Source organism: Aspergillus puulaauensis, chromosome 6 (genome assembly GCF_016861865.1).
Source record: "Aspergillus puulaauensis MK2 DNA, chromosome 6, nearly complete sequence".
NCBI lineage: Eukaryota > Fungi > Ascomycota > Eurotiomycetes > Eurotiales > Aspergillaceae > Aspergillus > Aspergillus puulaauensis.
The window spans coordinates 3,435,900-3,450,649 of record NC_054862.1 but is presented as its reverse complement, the minus strand read 5'-3'; the positions used below and the strand labels follow the sequence as shown (position 1 = coordinate 3,450,649).

The window sequence follows — 14,750 nt, the reverse complement described above, 5'->3', positions numbered from 1 at the left end:
CGGATTCTGGCGGAGCAGTTGGTGTTGTCCGGGATAGCATCGAGTCAGGCAGTAACAATCAGTCAGTGCGGGCAAGTTCCGTTGACCAAGGTGCCAAAGGAGTAATAATACGCGCGCCATGTGGCATTTTACCCGATTGAAAGCCTGTTTGAGGTGCAGTGGTGGTGCAAGAGGACCAGAATGTGCATGAATCAAGCGGGGCTTCGGAGCCCGGACTCACCTCCGGGTCCAGAGTATACTGAGTGCACCGAGACGAGGTATGTCCCCCACCACGTCGATCTGAGGCTTCACAACGTCTCGGCGGTTCTCCGAGGTATGCATCTGACATTTGAATCTGAAGACAATCTTATTCAAACCTCATTGCGCGTATCCCTGTTGCGGACAGGCATAGTGACCACCGACCGCTGGCCACCGACACTGCCCACCCCTGACCTTACAACCAAGACAGATATCAATCATGGGCTCTTCCGAGTCTCAACAGTCCGATGTCCTAGCCCAGCTGGCATCGAAGACTGTCATAGTGACCGGAGGCGCAGGCGGAATCGGTGCAGCCACAGCCAAAGTTTTCAACACCAATGGCGCCAACGTGGTGATTGCCGATATTCCCAGCTCGCAGGAGACTGCCCAGAAGCTGATTGCGAGCTTCCCGTATCCTGAGAAAGCCGTTTTTACGCCCGTTGACATCCTCAACTGGGAGCAGATGCTGGATCTGTTCCGCGGGACCATAGACCGGTTCGGGTCCATCGACACTGTCGTCGCAAATGCAGGCATCATGGAGAAGACAGAGACGCTGGATATCGAAAGCACAGACGACCAGGGGAATCTGCTCGAGTCCACCGGTGCATTCAACGTTATCGACGTAAATGTGAAGGGTACATTAAACAGTACGTTGACATCCTGTTTCTGGAACAAGCAAACACTAACAGCGTGACCTAGCACTACGACTCGCTATGCATTACATGAAATCATCTACCAACAATAGCGCTGGGCGCAAATCAATTGTTCTCGTCGCTTCGACGTCCGGCTACTTTGGCGGCACTGGGGTGTCCGCATACGTATCCTCAAAGCACGCCATCATCGGCCTGCTGCGAAGCTCGCATGTCACAGCAAAACAACATGGAATCACAGTCACGGGCATAGCGCCCTTCTTCACATACACAAATATCACGGCCAAAGCGGGGACGCAGTGGCAGGCAGATGGTCTGAAACCGAACACAACGGCCGACGTCGGGCTGGCCATTGCGCAGAACTCGGTCGAGGGCGCTAGCGGTAGCTGTACGCTGGTATGTTGTCTTTCTCATCCTCCAAAATATCGAAGCTAACAGTCTGAAGGTCGCTGGTCCGCACCGCAAGGAAATGGAGGGCAGTCGAAGCGAGATCATGCCACAGTGGCTAGGTCAGGGTATCTTTGATTTCTTCCAGAATGCGTTCAAGATAATTTCCAGTAGTGGAGGATATAATCTTCCTAGTAATAACTCAAGGGCGTAAGCAATAGTCCAGTCGTTAGTATCTAATACGATAACAGCTGAAACAATACCGTTGTAGTTTGTTTGCTACAAACAGATATTACATTTTCCTCGTCCCTGATATCAGAAGCGTGCTTCAAGAAGGCAGTCTTAACCACCAAGTAGGATCGACGCAATGGGCCAGGACGGTAGAACGACAGGCACGTAAGTCCAAGGAGTCCTTCGGTCCGATCCAGCGCCACCCAGCCAGCAAATTGTAGGTCGCACGAGTATACATCCCGCTCCAGCGTCCGCGCCTTATCCATTCCTTTATTCCAGCTATTTCCTTGAACGCGTATCCAGTGCCTCGAGGTGAGGGTGCGTTACTCGGACGCAGAGACGGTGATTTCGACGAGGACCACGGTAGTCGGGCTACCGATGGTTTCATTGTCGTTCGAGATCAGTAGTACGAGGGTCTCAATGCATTGCGACAGGTTTGTTGCAAGGGAGAACAGCTGGCAGTGGTATGCCTCACTGTGAAAGGCGGTTAGTGTGCATCAGCCAGTGTCCATGACAATTATTTAGACACAGAAGGGATGTTCAAATATAGGAGCAGTAATTGGCAGCTCAGACATGAGCAATGCAGCGACCTCGTGCTTGAAGCCGGAGAAGATTCCATCACAACAACAAAACAGCTGCACGTGATCATTAATCGGCACATCCTTCTCCCGTCGATTCCGATTGGCTGTCTGTAGCTTGCGCCTCAGGCAGCATTTGGTACGTCTTCCACACTGAATTTCATTCAAAAGAATAATAAATAAATGAAGATACAAAGTAGGCTGTAGAAACTAAAATATTGATATCTTGCTAGTGCTGGTACTGAATAAACATGTGTTTTTCCGAAACGTTGAAAATTGTCTATTCTAGCGGAATATATATTGTGTCGTCTGCTACCAATGATCTGTTGATGAAAGATTTAAACAGACTTATATTCAGAAACAACTCTCTGAAGAGTGTCTTCAACGCTTTCCTCCTTCAGCCCTAGTAGCAAATTTGCGAGGACCCTATCAGTTGCATAGTTAGAGCCCAAGCCGGGGATGTCGCCGTAAGTGGTGGCGCGGACCAGGGTGAGAGCACCGCTGAAATCACCCGCCTGGAGTTTCTTGGTGCCTTCGCTGACTTCGGACTCGGTAGTAGTATTCTGAGTACTCCACGGCGCCCCCGTGGCTTTCTCCAAAGCAGCCAGAATCTCCTTCTGGGTTGTATCGACCGAGGAGACGTAGAGATACTGGTTGGCAGTAGCCTGAGGACGCTTCAGGACCGCGACCACAGCATCACCCAACTGCTTCTCATTGGTGGCAGTGAATCTTTTGTCACCAGAATTCCAGATTATAGCCGAGCGAGAGGCAATGTCATAGCCAAGAAAGCCATTGTTAATGCCCTACCAACATCAGTATATAGCGGCATGCGAGCTATTGAGGAAGCTTACCCAGTCGAACAGGGGAGCAGTGGCCACTCCAGTCCAAGTAAAAGAATCGGACTGCTTGGACTTCAGGTACTCGATGACCTCTTTCTTTTGACCGAAGAGAGGAAGCAGGCCAAGCACAGCGTCGTTCAGGCTGTCTGCCGAGAACTCGGAGGGCAGGAACCTGGAAACACCAGCATGAATAGCGGCGTCAATGAGCTTCTTCTGGTCTGCAAATCCAGTTGCGCCCACTGCGGAGATCACAGCATCCTGTCCCTTAAAAATTTTCTGCAGGTCGCCGCTGGAGAAGTCGGACTTGCGGACAGTGACGCCGGCAGGGAAGGTTGCTTCGCTGGAGGAGCGAGTCAAGACGGTGATATTGAAGTCCTTGGAATTCAGAAGGCCTGAAAGAATGATCTTGCCAATGCTGCCGCTGGCCTGTCTGCAGTTAGCATGGATGTATAGACTAGGTAGAGCTACTTACTCCGACGATGGCGATGTTCTTCAATGGAGAAGTCATTGTTGTTTGTTGTGTTGTTGTAGAAGAGACTTGGATGTAGTTATAGAAGAGTCTAGAGCAGTAGAAGAAAGTGATGCTGTTGAATTGTCACTGAATTCCATGCTGAAGAGCCCTTATATACCCTTGCAGTAGCATACTGGGTGATTAATTGTACAGAGCAGATTAATTGTAATAATTATGCTTGCAAATGCTCTTATGCTCCGCTCCGTCCTCCGTCCTCCGCTCCAGCCAATAAACACTCTCCATGTCCTGATCAATTTCTCTTTCTGTCGCTCTCTCCGTCCTCCGCTCTCCGCCCTCCGCTTTACCATGAATCACGATAGAAAACCTCAAATCCTCACTCGATTGCGAATTGATTTGCTGAGAAATGCATCGTCGAGAGGTCGCCCCCGGGCGGTCCTGCCTTGAATGCCGCCGCCGCAAGATCAAATGCGACCGGTCGCATCCGTGCTCCTACTGCGTCAAGGTCCACATCCACTGTCAATACCCTCCGCCACGGCCCTCTCACGGGCCGGATGTTGATAGACGCGGGGCATCTCTGGGGTTAAACACTGCAGCTGCTGAGGAATGTCCCTCCGCAGTTGGAGCGACCTCCTCGCGGGGAGGGAATGGGAGCTATCAAGCTCCAGACATCGAGAACGTCCAAGTACCTCCATTGCAAGGCTCATTCCAGAGTCTAATGGCAGGCCCATCGCACTCTCCTGCTGCAAACCGCTCGTCAAGTCTTCTCAGACCACAAGCGGCCATTGATCTCACGGCTTTCCGCCCGTCGTTGGCATCGGCCATGCTCATTTGGCAGCAGTACCTGGACGTTGTGGATCCCCTCCTCAAGATATTCCATACTCCGTCGGTACAGCAGCTGGTTGTGAGGGCAAATTGCAGCCGAGAAAAGATGGATATTGCGGCAGAATGTTTGCTATTCGCGATATACTACGCAGCCGTTGCAGCGATGTCTCCGCTAGCCTGTAAAACACAGCTGGAGGGCGAAAGAGGCATCCTGCTGAAGAGGTAACCCATATCAGATACGAAAACCTTTTCTGTTGCTAAAATACATAGATATCGAATTGGAGTCGAGTATCTGCTTTCTCATTTGGACCTTTTGAACTCGACCGACATGACTGTACTGCAAGCATTCACTCTTTACCTGGTAAGGCCCGCGACCCATCTATTGTTGACTTTCTAAATGTTTAGACAATTGGGAGAAGCGACCAAGATGGTCCCGACGTCTACGCGCTGGTTGGGCTCGCTACTGGCATGGCTCTCAAGATGGGACTTAACCAAGACGGAGAAGCCCTCGGACAGCCGCCATTCGAGGTGGAAATGCGCCGGCGACTCTGGTGGCAGCTCTTCATTCTGGATATCCGGGCTGCGGAAGACCGCCAGTCGGAGCCTTGTATTCTGGAGTCTTCGTTCAATACGCGGTTGCCATCAAATATAGGGGATGCTGACCTTCATCCTCAGATGAGTAGCCCCCCAGTTTGTGGACACAACCGAACGGAGATGTTATATAGCCTTGTGCGCTTTGAGGGCAGTTACTTTGCCCGGCAGATGGTCTTTTCTGATGGGTTCGATCAGGCCAACGCGTATATATCGTTGTCGACGAAGCAAAAGCGCCACGCGATTGATCTCTTCCAGAAGCGCATCGAGGACCAGTATCTCTCACATTGTGATGATAGTATCCCTATAGATAAGGTCACCAGATGGTCCATCCGACTCATCCTTGACAAGCTGAGATTAGCAGCTATCGATCAGACAGCAGAGGACGCCCGACAAGGGTGCATAAAGCTCTTGCAGGATGCCGGAGAACTTAGAAGATATGAAGGGGGGAAGCAATGGCTTTGGCTTTTTCAGACATACATCGAATGGGACGCATTGGCGTGTCTACTACAGAACCTACGTACTGATCCAGTCAGAGAAGAGCACGATGAAGGCTGGCACACAGCCCGTGACGTGTATACCTACTGGAAGAACCATGAGTCTGTTCGACGGGACCGACGTTGGGATCAGATAGAAAGGTTGTCGCAGGAAGTGTTTGCTACACGGAACGAGACGTCCGTAGGCGTTCACTGGTTTGGACACAAGTAACTTTACACACGATGGTAAAGACTGACTTGTCTGGAATACCTCAGAAGCCCACTGAATATTTGCCGCTCTTTCCATACCAGGACCAGGGCCAGTTGCGGCTTCCTACTTTGTGGCGACTTCGTGCCTTCCTGCGAGACAGATATCGGTTCGACAGGAAAGAGCAACCAACAACCAGCATAACCAGGGAAAGTGCGACTACAGCGCACAGACACAGCGCCTGTAGCTGCCGGTGGGAGGCTGGATTGCATCAGCATGTGAATGTTGGCTGGTCAGCATCAGCGCCGACGGGATCGGCTGTGCGGGATGCAGAGCAACCAGATGCACCAGATGCATGTCTGGATTATTAAGAGACGATGAGATCCATCCTATAAGAGAGCAACCGGTGTATCTGCCAATTATTGATTTCCGTCAAAATCGCATAATCAAGCAGCCACCATGACAGATATCAAACTCTTTTTCTGGCCAGGATCCTGCTCCATAGCACCACATATCCTCCTGCATGAAGCTGGCCTCGATTTTACACCCTTGAAGGTCGAGGCTAGGGGGAATGAAATGGTATTCCCGCAAGACTACCGCGATGTGAACCCCAAGATGCGGGTGCCAGTTATACTTGTCGGTGATGAAGTCATCACCGAATTCCCTGCCGTCTGCACCATCATATCTCAGCTCTCCAAAGAGAAGAAGCTCATGGGGCAAACACCACTTGAGACTGTCCGAGTATACGAGTGGCTGAATTACCTCTCGGGAACCGTCCACGCAAGTGCATTCGGGCACCTGTTTCGCCCTTGGCGATGGACAACGTCGGACGACCCTGAAATCCACAACGGAATTAAGGAGAAGGCCAAAGAGAACGCCATTGGGTGTTTTGAATACATAGAGAGCCGGTTGAGAGATGAAGTGGCGTTTGCAGTGGGCCATGACCTTACTGCAGTTGATGGCCTTTTGTATGCCATGTATCGGTGGGCCAAGTCCAGTGGCCTTGTCTTGACGTCGTATTCAAAGTATACACGGCTCGTGGAGAATATTGAGAAGAGGGAGACAGTGAAGGCTACGCTCGAGAAGGAAGGATTGGACAGCATTTTGTCTCTATAAGGTCCTACGTATCGCAACTAGGCCTGGGTAGATGGAAGTGTGCTGAAGGCGAAGAGCTATTGATACAGGATCAATTGGATTAAATAAATAACACATCACCATAAGATAATAGGCTTCACTGTCTGTCCCGACTGCATATCACGGATTGCAGTCTCAAAGTCCTCGGCCTGATAATACTTCACAACCCTTTCCAAGGGTAATCTGCCTTCCTTCACCCAGGATATCAACTTGGGTATATACTCCTGGGGCACAACATCACCCTCCACGACGCCCATGAACTGTTTTCCTGAGACCATAAACTCGTGGATAGGTATTTCCAGAGCAGCCGTCTCAGGCGCTGTCCCAACCTGTAGAATCTTCCCTTTGAATCCCGTCATCTTGACACCTTCGGCGATCAAAGGTGGCACACCAGTTGTATCCAGCGTGATATTCGTCCCTAAACCACCGGTAATAGCGACGACAGCATCAGTGACATCCTGCAAGGCCATCGATGGATCAACTCTGACCACATGCGTGGCACCCAGTTCCTTTGCAAGCTCCAGCCTCGACTCATGTCGGTCAATGCCGATAATCTGTTTACATCCAGCAATCTTCGCACCCATAACTGCACTCAAACCAACGCCCCCGAGACCGATAACTGCTACTCGGTCACCAGGACCTGCAGCAGCTGCATTGATGATTGCACCACTGCCTGTTTGAATACCGCACCCCAGCGGCGACATCAAGGCCAGATCTTGCTCCTCCACGAGCCCGGATACATTGACAATCGAGTCCTCCTGAACAATCGACAAGCTCGCAAAGCTCGACTGCCCGAAGAACCTTCCATAGATATCTGGTTTCGAGGTAGATTCCGACGAAGCCTCCTTGAAGACATAGTCCTCCGGCCCAGCTACAAAATTAATCGCGTTGAACTCAGCACAATGCGCAGGATGACTCCTCTCACAGGGCTCACAGGCCTTGCACGACGAGAACGACATAATGACCGAGTCCCCGACACTGGCTACATTCGTGCCAGGGCCAACAGCTCGGACATATCCAGCGCCTGCGTCTTCCCTTAGCAATACCCTCAAAGCAAAAAGAAAGAATACAGACCTTCATGACCCATAACCCGAGGATAGTGCATGCCAAAGCCGGTTTCGGCACCTGCAAAATGGAGATCCGTCTGACAGATCCCCGACGCGACCATTTCAACGAGGAGCTCCTTCTCTCGCAGCGGGCGTAGCGAGACATTCTCCAGCTTCCATCCTCCGGCCTTGAGCGGGCCGTATGAGATGAGGGCGCGGGGGGACTTTTCAGCTGCCATGGTTTATGTTTGTCTCGACGAAGATACTCAGGCAACAGGCTTGATATTAACTTGGGCCACCGGCAGTGGGTGGGGCTGATCTGCCGAGAAGCTTTGGCGGAGGTCGGTGGGGGTGGGATGGGGCTGTGGGATAGCTTCATAATCAGAGAGAACTGGCTTTTAACTGGCTTTTACTGGCTTAGCAGGTGGGCAACCATGGTCAAGAAAGTAATCGACGTGACGACTATTTGTCTGTTGCTACGTGGAACCTTAGGCAGTATCAAGTACACTGCTGCTCGACAACTCAATAGTACAGATTATTGCAAGACTCGAGAATACTTTAATATTTCATCAAAGACAGATATATTTGAAGACAAGTAAAATGATTCTAAACTAAGACATCCCCCGTAAAGCCTTCTTCGAATCCACAGGCGACTGCAACCACTGCCTCGACTCCGGATCCAGACACTCCTTCTGGGCCTCCTCCCACTCCTTTCGAACCATATCAGCCCTCTCCTTCGACCGCGGCGTGATACTCGCCGGAAACTCCTCAGGCATACAGACAAACCCCTGCGTCAAGCGCTCCTGATCCGGAATAATATCCTTCCCATCCGCATCCTTCGCCGGTCTGATATCAAACGACCACAGAATCCTGGAGATACCCAAGAACAGACTCCGCTCGGCAACGTGAATCCCAGGACAGATGCGGCGACCAGCACCAAACGTAAACGCATCTCTCTTGGTGCCATCAGGGTTTGCAGCAGCGTCACCAAGACTCTGGCGATCGTCCTTGAACCGGTCCGGGTTGAACTGTCTCGGGTTGGGATGACGCTCGGGGTCCATGCCAATAGCCCAGACGTTGTGCAGTACCCCAGCACCCTTGGGGATGAAGTACCCCATGTACTCATCGTCCTGGGTAACTGCATGCGGGACGGCGCCCATGATAGTCGTTGGCATCCAGCGCAGCGTTTCCTTCATACAGCCGCGGATATACTGCAGATCATCCAGGTCCTCCATCACAGGAAGTCTTTCCGTCCCGATAACGCGGTCAATTTCTTCTTGTGCCTTGCGCTGGACATCTGGGTAAAGGAGCATCGCCTGGACAAATGCATACAGGGTACTCGACGTCGTATCCGAGCCAGCCTCCAGCAAAGTCCCCGAGATATAAGAAGCCTGGTCATCGCTGAACCCGTCTTTCTTCTGCGCCTCGTTCATGCCAATACAGAAACACGGCTTGATGTTATCGTTGCGGATGTCCTCTTTTGCTTTTAGCCAGTGGCCCTTGTACAGCGCTTTCTCATGCTTATGGAGCTCCATTGCCTTCTTCTTCGCGGGGAGCAGGAAGGAAGGGAGTTTCTGGAAGAAGGGGAAGAAGTCGACGAAGGCAGCTGGGCCGGTCTGGTTTAAGTCTGCGAACTCGTTGAAGCCGTCGAAGAGCTGCATCATCTTGGGGTCATCGTAGGTAGGTGTGCGCCAGCCAAAGACCATGGTTGTTGTGAGAGCGTTGGAGTATCGGCGGATGTGCTTGAGGAAGTCGTCAGGTTCGGTGAGGAACTGGTAGAGCAATTGCTTGTTCTCGAGCATCTGGTAGGGGATGTAGCTTTTCGATGTGACGACGTTGAGGAGACCGTGAACCATTTTGCGGAACTAAAATAATTGTTAGCTACTGCGAAATAATGGTTGTTATAGATTTTGTTCGCTCACCATTCGCCATGTTGGTCCGTATTTCTGTATATACGGTCAGCATAAGGGTCGTCGTTTCCATCCTGATAGACTTACCATCATCAGCATCCGGAGCGAGCCACTGCACAGCTGCTGACCAATATACATATCCTGCCTGGAGGAGTAGATTCCACTGCGGCGATCAAGGAGCTCCTTGACAGCCATATCGCTTGATAGAACAATCATGCACTGAGTGCCGAGCATGAGACTGTAAATGGGACCGTACTCGCGCGCCCATTTCTCGAACTGGAGGTGAGCGTCCTGGCTGGGCATCTACGGACGTTAGATACAGTAGGATATACTGGGGCAGACATCGAACCTGGTGGATGTTGCCGAGTATAGGTAGGGTTGGAGGGCCCGGAGGGTAGTTCTTGGGACGGCGACCGATTTGAAGAAGCCGGTAAATGAGGGCAGTCGTGGCAACCGCCACAAGAATTGGGGTAATTGGAAGCATCTCAAAATATTATATGGTATCAAGGAGAGGCTGGGTTTGGGTATCGTAGAGACTGATATGAAGAGCTCCGGGATCCGACTGGTGGGCAGCGACGGGGGCCGTTGCTCATATTTATGTGCTCACCTCGAGACCTACAATTAAGCTTCATCCAAAGAGTTTAACTAGCGAATTACTTGGATCGTCATAGTGTACCCCAGGTGTAGAAGGTGAGTCGGAGACGGAGGTGGGAGACGGTGGGAGACTGTGGGAGACGCAGCGGAGTGGAGGTGGGAGGACAAACCTTGACGAACAGGATAATCGCCATGTGAAAAGCTATTACACATTAAAGGTATGTAATTCGGAGTGTTAATTGGTTACAACACCTCGTTGCATATTCTAGCAAAGATACATGATGCCCCAAAGCAGGGAGTCATCCCGCTATCCGGAAATCAGACAGGCTGAGAATCAAATCATTCACCTGGCGCATGCTCGTCTGGTCATATTTATCCAAAATCGAGTCCAGTGGCCCATCATCCAGCCGCTCCAGCTCATTCATCCCAGGACTACCAGTTGAACTCCGTGCCGTGAGCTTGTCCGTCATGAGGTTGGCCAACAGCCAGTATTCGGGACAGTAACTGCAGAACCCAACCCGTTTCCACATGTTTTCAGGCTGTAGATCGTCGTGATTGACCGTTACGTGAGGCGACATTCCCGGAACCAGGGACGAGGCAAACTGTTGCCAGACAGTCTTCCAGTTGTTCACGGCGTGGTGGACCGGGGATAGGAGCTGGAGGCTCCCCCAAGAATTCCGGTACTGAAATATAAGCGAGTGGATAGCTGGTCTTGATTAGTACACTGGTTAGACAGTTTCGATAGTAGAGACTTACCTGAGGTCAAGGCAAATAAGTTCAACGGTCCCAAGGCCGCCAGACCATCACGCACTCTAACTTCCAATGTGTCTTTACAGAGGGTCTGAAAGGCGCTACAGAGCGAGATCTTCCAGTAGAGACTTTCAGACGGCAGACAAAGCTGGATCTGCTCGTAGCACTCATCGGCAGTCATAGCCTGGAAGCAGGCCTCTGGGACGGCCGTATGGATCTTCATTTCCTTGATCACCATCCGAGGAGGGAGGTTGTTGAATATCGTAAACGCGGTATCGAGCAGGAATATCCACGTAAGTAGCCTGGTTGAATAAATCAGTCAAGCACAATAAGACTATTGAGATGATTCGCACCTGACGAATTCCTCGCGAACAGCAAACTGCATCCAGTCGAATTCACATCTCGTTTGCTGGCTATAGTTTATATGCCTGGCCATGGGGATCCCAATATCTCGTGCTGTCTTCACAGTTGTTAGCACGAAAATGCGAACATGGGCAATTGGCTTACAGAGACAAGAGTCGCAAATCGATTGCGACGAACTCTGCGCTTACTGGCATCATTTCCTTCCCATGTTTGATACAGACAGACCATGTATGCTGCCTGAAGAGCCTGGATCTTGTTTCGATGAGCGCCCAGAGTACCCGATGAGAAGGAGACGTCGCTGTTGAAGTCTTCGTCAATAAAGACCAACTCTTCAACACAGTTGAACCACGTCTGGGCGTTTTGACTATCCGATGGATCGGGGGAAACACAGGCTCCTATCGAGATCAGATACAACTACAAGGAAGACAAGTGAAGGTTCCTACCGATCAGAGCCATGGTGGCCAGAACAGCCGGCTTCGCCTGGACAGGGTTAAAGCTAGGCCGGTGAACAATATTGACATTTGGATGCCATATGGACCAGTAGAACTCGAGGTATTTGCGAAGATTGGGAGGCGAAAAGAATTCAAGACACATCTGCTCCAAAACAGGGGACCAGTCCAGCGAGACAGCACTGTTGCGAGGCTTTATAGTGACCACCTCCTTCACCAGTAACAGTATTTGATGCGTCTTGAGAGATAGAGAGTTATCCAGCCAACCTGCTGAGCCTAGAAGCGTCGGTGATAGAATGCTTGCTCTCTGGGATTCAGTCCCACAGTCGAAACTGGCGACGAAGCCTGTATTGCTGGTGAACTTCTCCAGGAAACGCAGCGATCGGATGCAGTCGGTGTCCATCATTGGCGGAGTCCGGAGGGTTTCACTTTCACTTGTCATCGTCAAGAAGTCCTGCCAGCTAAGGCTTGAATAGTCAAGGCCTGCAGGGAAGAATGGAGTGTCTGATGGACTGGGCATCAAGCCCAGCTGCGGACCGGGCAGATCCAGAGTGAAGGCCGTAGCCGGCATGAAACTGCGTTCAAATCTGGCAAAATCGGAGTCGATGTCAGCAGGATTGGGAAGGTCAATCGTCGAGCTGGAGGCGTCCGACTGTTTCCTGCCAGAGGTGGCTGTGGCGGCGGAGTATTGGCAGTGGGCGCCTTGCGACAAGCAGCGCTGGCATGGCTGCGCTGAATTGCAGGCTTTCTTGAGCCGGATGCAGCGACTACAAGAGCGTCGTCGTCCTCCAACCTGGAAACTGTCTGTTTCCTTTCCAGCGCATGTTCGTATATGGCGCCTGAGGACGTCCGTTCGCTGAAAAGTGCTGTCGCATGACGGGCAGCGATGGGGCCGATCGGAGGTATGAGAACTGCTGTGGCGCTGAAGGTGTTCTCTGCGCTTGTATCGTTTAGAGCAGACGCGACATTGGAACTGCCCAGTGTCCATGGTGAGTACTGGGGTATCTGGTGGTGGATGGTCGCATTAAGACGCTGCGAATACCGCCACGGCGGATTGAAAAGCGCGGAGCTGGAGTGGTGGAATGCGGGGGTCCAATCCAGAACTGGCCATAACTGGGGTCTGATCTGGCGAATCAAAGCAGAGAAATGTCAATCTGCATTCCACGGTTCGTGGTCGCCACAGTCGGACTCCACTGCCGGCTCAACTGCCGAGCAGCTCTTACTACAATAGCAAGCTGGTTACAGCATTACAGCAATGCACATAGGAGACTGCTTTTGGTGGATAGCCTCATCCCACCCCTTTAAGATGATATATCCACTTCATTCCAGAATATACTTATAAATTATAGCTTTGGCCTCGGCTGCTCCACCAATTTCAAAGTCTCTCGCACAGCAGTCTGGCCCTGTTCAATCGCCCCATCGACAAACCCTCTCCATCCATCTGCCCAGTCTGCACTCGCAAAGACAATTCGTCCATGATGCTGCTGTAGTTCCTGCAGATACTTCGATACACTATTCGGGCCCCAGCACGCCCAGACCCCTTTGGCGTAAGGATCATTCATCCAGTCGTGCGTTGCATATATCTCTATATCAGCGCCAGGCTTGATATTCTTCTTGAACTGCTCGAGAATGTGTCTTGAGTTCTTCTTGTCGGTGAGCTTCCCATTGTATCCAAACCCAATGCACCAAGTCCCTGATGGTCCTGATGTCTGCGTTCCATTGTGGTCGGAGAATGCAAACAGGAAGCTGGAGTCGCCGTAGCCATCGCCGGTCCAGAACCAGCCTGGAAGGGTTTCGCCAAGCTTGAAGTGAATCTTTGCGCCCTTGTTGATGTGTCCATTTGCGACAGCTTCTTGACGTAAAGGGGATAAAGGAGGGTCGAACTTGATATCACCGAGACAGTTACTAGAACGACACCCGTTAGAACCGAATGATCAATAGTGTGATAGCAACTCACAGTGGGATAGTTGAGATGAGGGCCTTTGCTGTAAACGTCTGTCCATGCACACTGGTGACCTCGACGCCCCTCGACGTATTGCGGATTGCAGAGACCGCTGTGTTGAAGAGCCGAGCACCAGTATATTCCTCGAGGATGGCACGCGCAAACGCAGTCATGCCTCCATTCCCAATCTTGAAGATACCAGCCATCTCCATAACCCCAGCGAATGTATGCCCGCCGAGTGCATACCACCGTAACGCCTCCACAAAGCCGATATCCTTGCCCGGTGCACTGCCAAATGTATTGGTGTTGGACTCGAACAGCTCCTTGTCTCGCTGGGGAATATCATGTAACGCATTAAGCCGGTCCTTCACAGTAACATGATCATATTTTGTCCAAAGGGCCGGTTCCCGTAACGGATCATGCGGGTATGGCATCAAAGCTCTGCTATCCAGGCCATCGATAGAGAATACCCTCGCAGCAACCCGTTCAAGGGCCGAGCCACAGTCAGGAATCGAAACGTCCTCTACTTCCCCTGACGCCGGGGTAAACGACTGGCTCACAGGAGCAGAAGTCCCAGCCGATGTCTTTAGGTTCCGATGTAGCCCATACCGGTGAAGCTCAGCATACAGATGTGGCTGCGCCCAATGCACCCATGTTCCTCCCATCTCGAGATCCTCGCCCAATACCTTTGCTGTCCAAGTACGACCGCCGATTCGATCGCGCGCTTCGACGAGGAGGACATTGAGATTATATTTTCGAGATAAGTCGCGGGCGGCTATGAGGCCGGCGAACCCGGCGCCGATGACAATAACATCGTAGTGTTCCTTGATCTTGGGAGAACTGGATTGTACTGCGGCCGTTTCAAGACCCTCAGTTGCCTCAGCTGGTGTCCATAGATACCCTTCTCTGGAGCGAGACATGGCTGTTATTCCGCCGTGCTGCAGTAAATGGGTGCCCTTGCGGGCGGCCCTGGCTATGAATATATTACCGCATCACTATTGAATAACGCGGAACTGATTTGGAATGCCCGAAACAACAGACCATGGGCCCATCTGGAGAGCAGTACTAGAG

At 51.6% G+C, this 14,750-nt stretch overlaps 8 protein-coding genes across 8 annotated transcripts; 3 read left to right on the top strand and 5 right to left on the bottom strand.

Moving 5' to 3' along the window:
* Window positions 1-457: 457 nt before the first annotated feature.
* APUU_61407A (uncharacterized protein) lies at window positions 458-1,488 on the top strand (the record flags this gene model as incomplete). The annotated part of the gene is made up of 3 exons (XM_041694745.1): window positions 458-884; window positions 937-1,283; window positions 1,333-1,488. The coding sequence occupies 3 exons, from the start codon at window positions 458-460 to the stop codon at window positions 1,486-1,488; spliced, it is 930 nt and encodes a 309-aa protein (XP_041560545.1).
* Window positions 1,489-2,421: 933 nt separating this feature from the next.
* APUU_61406S (aromatic alcohol reductase) lies at window positions 2,422-3,430 on the bottom strand (the record flags this gene model as incomplete). Its single annotated transcript, XM_041694744.1, has 3 exons — window positions 2,422-2,886; window positions 2,935-3,348; window positions 3,395-3,430. 3 exons carry the CDS (start codon window positions 3,428-3,430, stop codon window positions 2,422-2,424), a joined length of 915 nt encoding a protein of 304 aa, XP_041560544.1.
* Window positions 3,431-3,797: 367 nt separating this feature from the next.
* On the top strand, window positions 3,798-5,515 carry APUU_61405A (transcription factor domain-containing protein; the record flags this gene model as incomplete). Its single annotated transcript, XM_041694743.1, has 3 exons — window positions 3,798-4,438; window positions 4,487-4,577; window positions 4,622-5,515. 3 exons carry the CDS (start codon window positions 3,798-3,800, stop codon window positions 5,513-5,515), a joined length of 1,626 nt encoding a protein of 541 aa, XP_041560543.1.
* A 435-nt stretch (window positions 5,516-5,950) lies between these two features.
* On the top strand, window positions 5,951-6,607 carry APUU_61404A (glutathione S-transferase family protein; the record flags this gene model as incomplete). Its single annotated transcript, XM_041694742.1, has 1 exon — window positions 5,951-6,607. One exon carries the CDS (start codon window positions 5,951-5,953, stop codon window positions 6,605-6,607), a length of 657 nt encoding a protein of 218 aa, XP_041560542.1.
* A 95-nt stretch (window positions 6,608-6,702) lies between these two features.
* APUU_61403S (NAD(P)-dependent alcohol dehydrogenase) lies at window positions 6,703-7,910 on the bottom strand (the record flags this gene model as incomplete). Its single annotated transcript, XM_041694741.1, has 2 exons — window positions 6,703-7,649; window positions 7,700-7,910. The coding sequence occupies 2 exons, from the start codon at window positions 7,908-7,910 to the stop codon at window positions 6,703-6,705; spliced, it is 1,158 nt and encodes a 385-aa protein (XP_041560541.1).
* A 372-nt stretch (window positions 7,911-8,282) lies between these two features.
* APUU_61402S (cytochrome P450) lies at window positions 8,283-10,065 on the bottom strand (the record flags this gene model as incomplete). The annotated part of the gene is made up of 4 exons (XM_041694740.1): window positions 8,283-9,536; window positions 9,594-9,617; window positions 9,669-9,884; window positions 9,931-10,065. The coding sequence occupies 4 exons, from the start codon at window positions 10,063-10,065 to the stop codon at window positions 8,283-8,285; spliced, it is 1,629 nt and encodes a 542-aa protein (XP_041560540.1).
* Window positions 10,066-10,474: 409 nt separating this feature from the next.
* APUU_61401S (putative C2H2 transcription factor) lies at window positions 10,475-12,725 on the bottom strand (the record flags this gene model as incomplete). The annotated part of the gene is made up of 5 exons (XM_041694739.1): window positions 10,475-10,881; window positions 10,932-11,227; window positions 11,279-11,385; window positions 11,433-11,683; window positions 11,732-12,725. 5 exons carry the CDS (start codon window positions 12,723-12,725, stop codon window positions 10,475-10,477), a joined length of 2,055 nt encoding a protein of 684 aa, XP_041560539.1.
* A 355-nt stretch (window positions 12,726-13,080) lies between these two features.
* Window positions 13,081-14,599, bottom strand: APUU_61400S (flavin monoamine oxidase family protein; the record flags this gene model as incomplete). Its single annotated transcript, XM_041694738.1, has 2 exons — window positions 13,081-13,642; window positions 13,695-14,599. The coding sequence occupies 2 exons, from the start codon at window positions 14,597-14,599 to the stop codon at window positions 13,081-13,083; spliced, it is 1,467 nt and encodes a 488-aa protein (XP_041560538.1).
* Window positions 14,600-14,750: the final 151 nt, after the last annotated feature.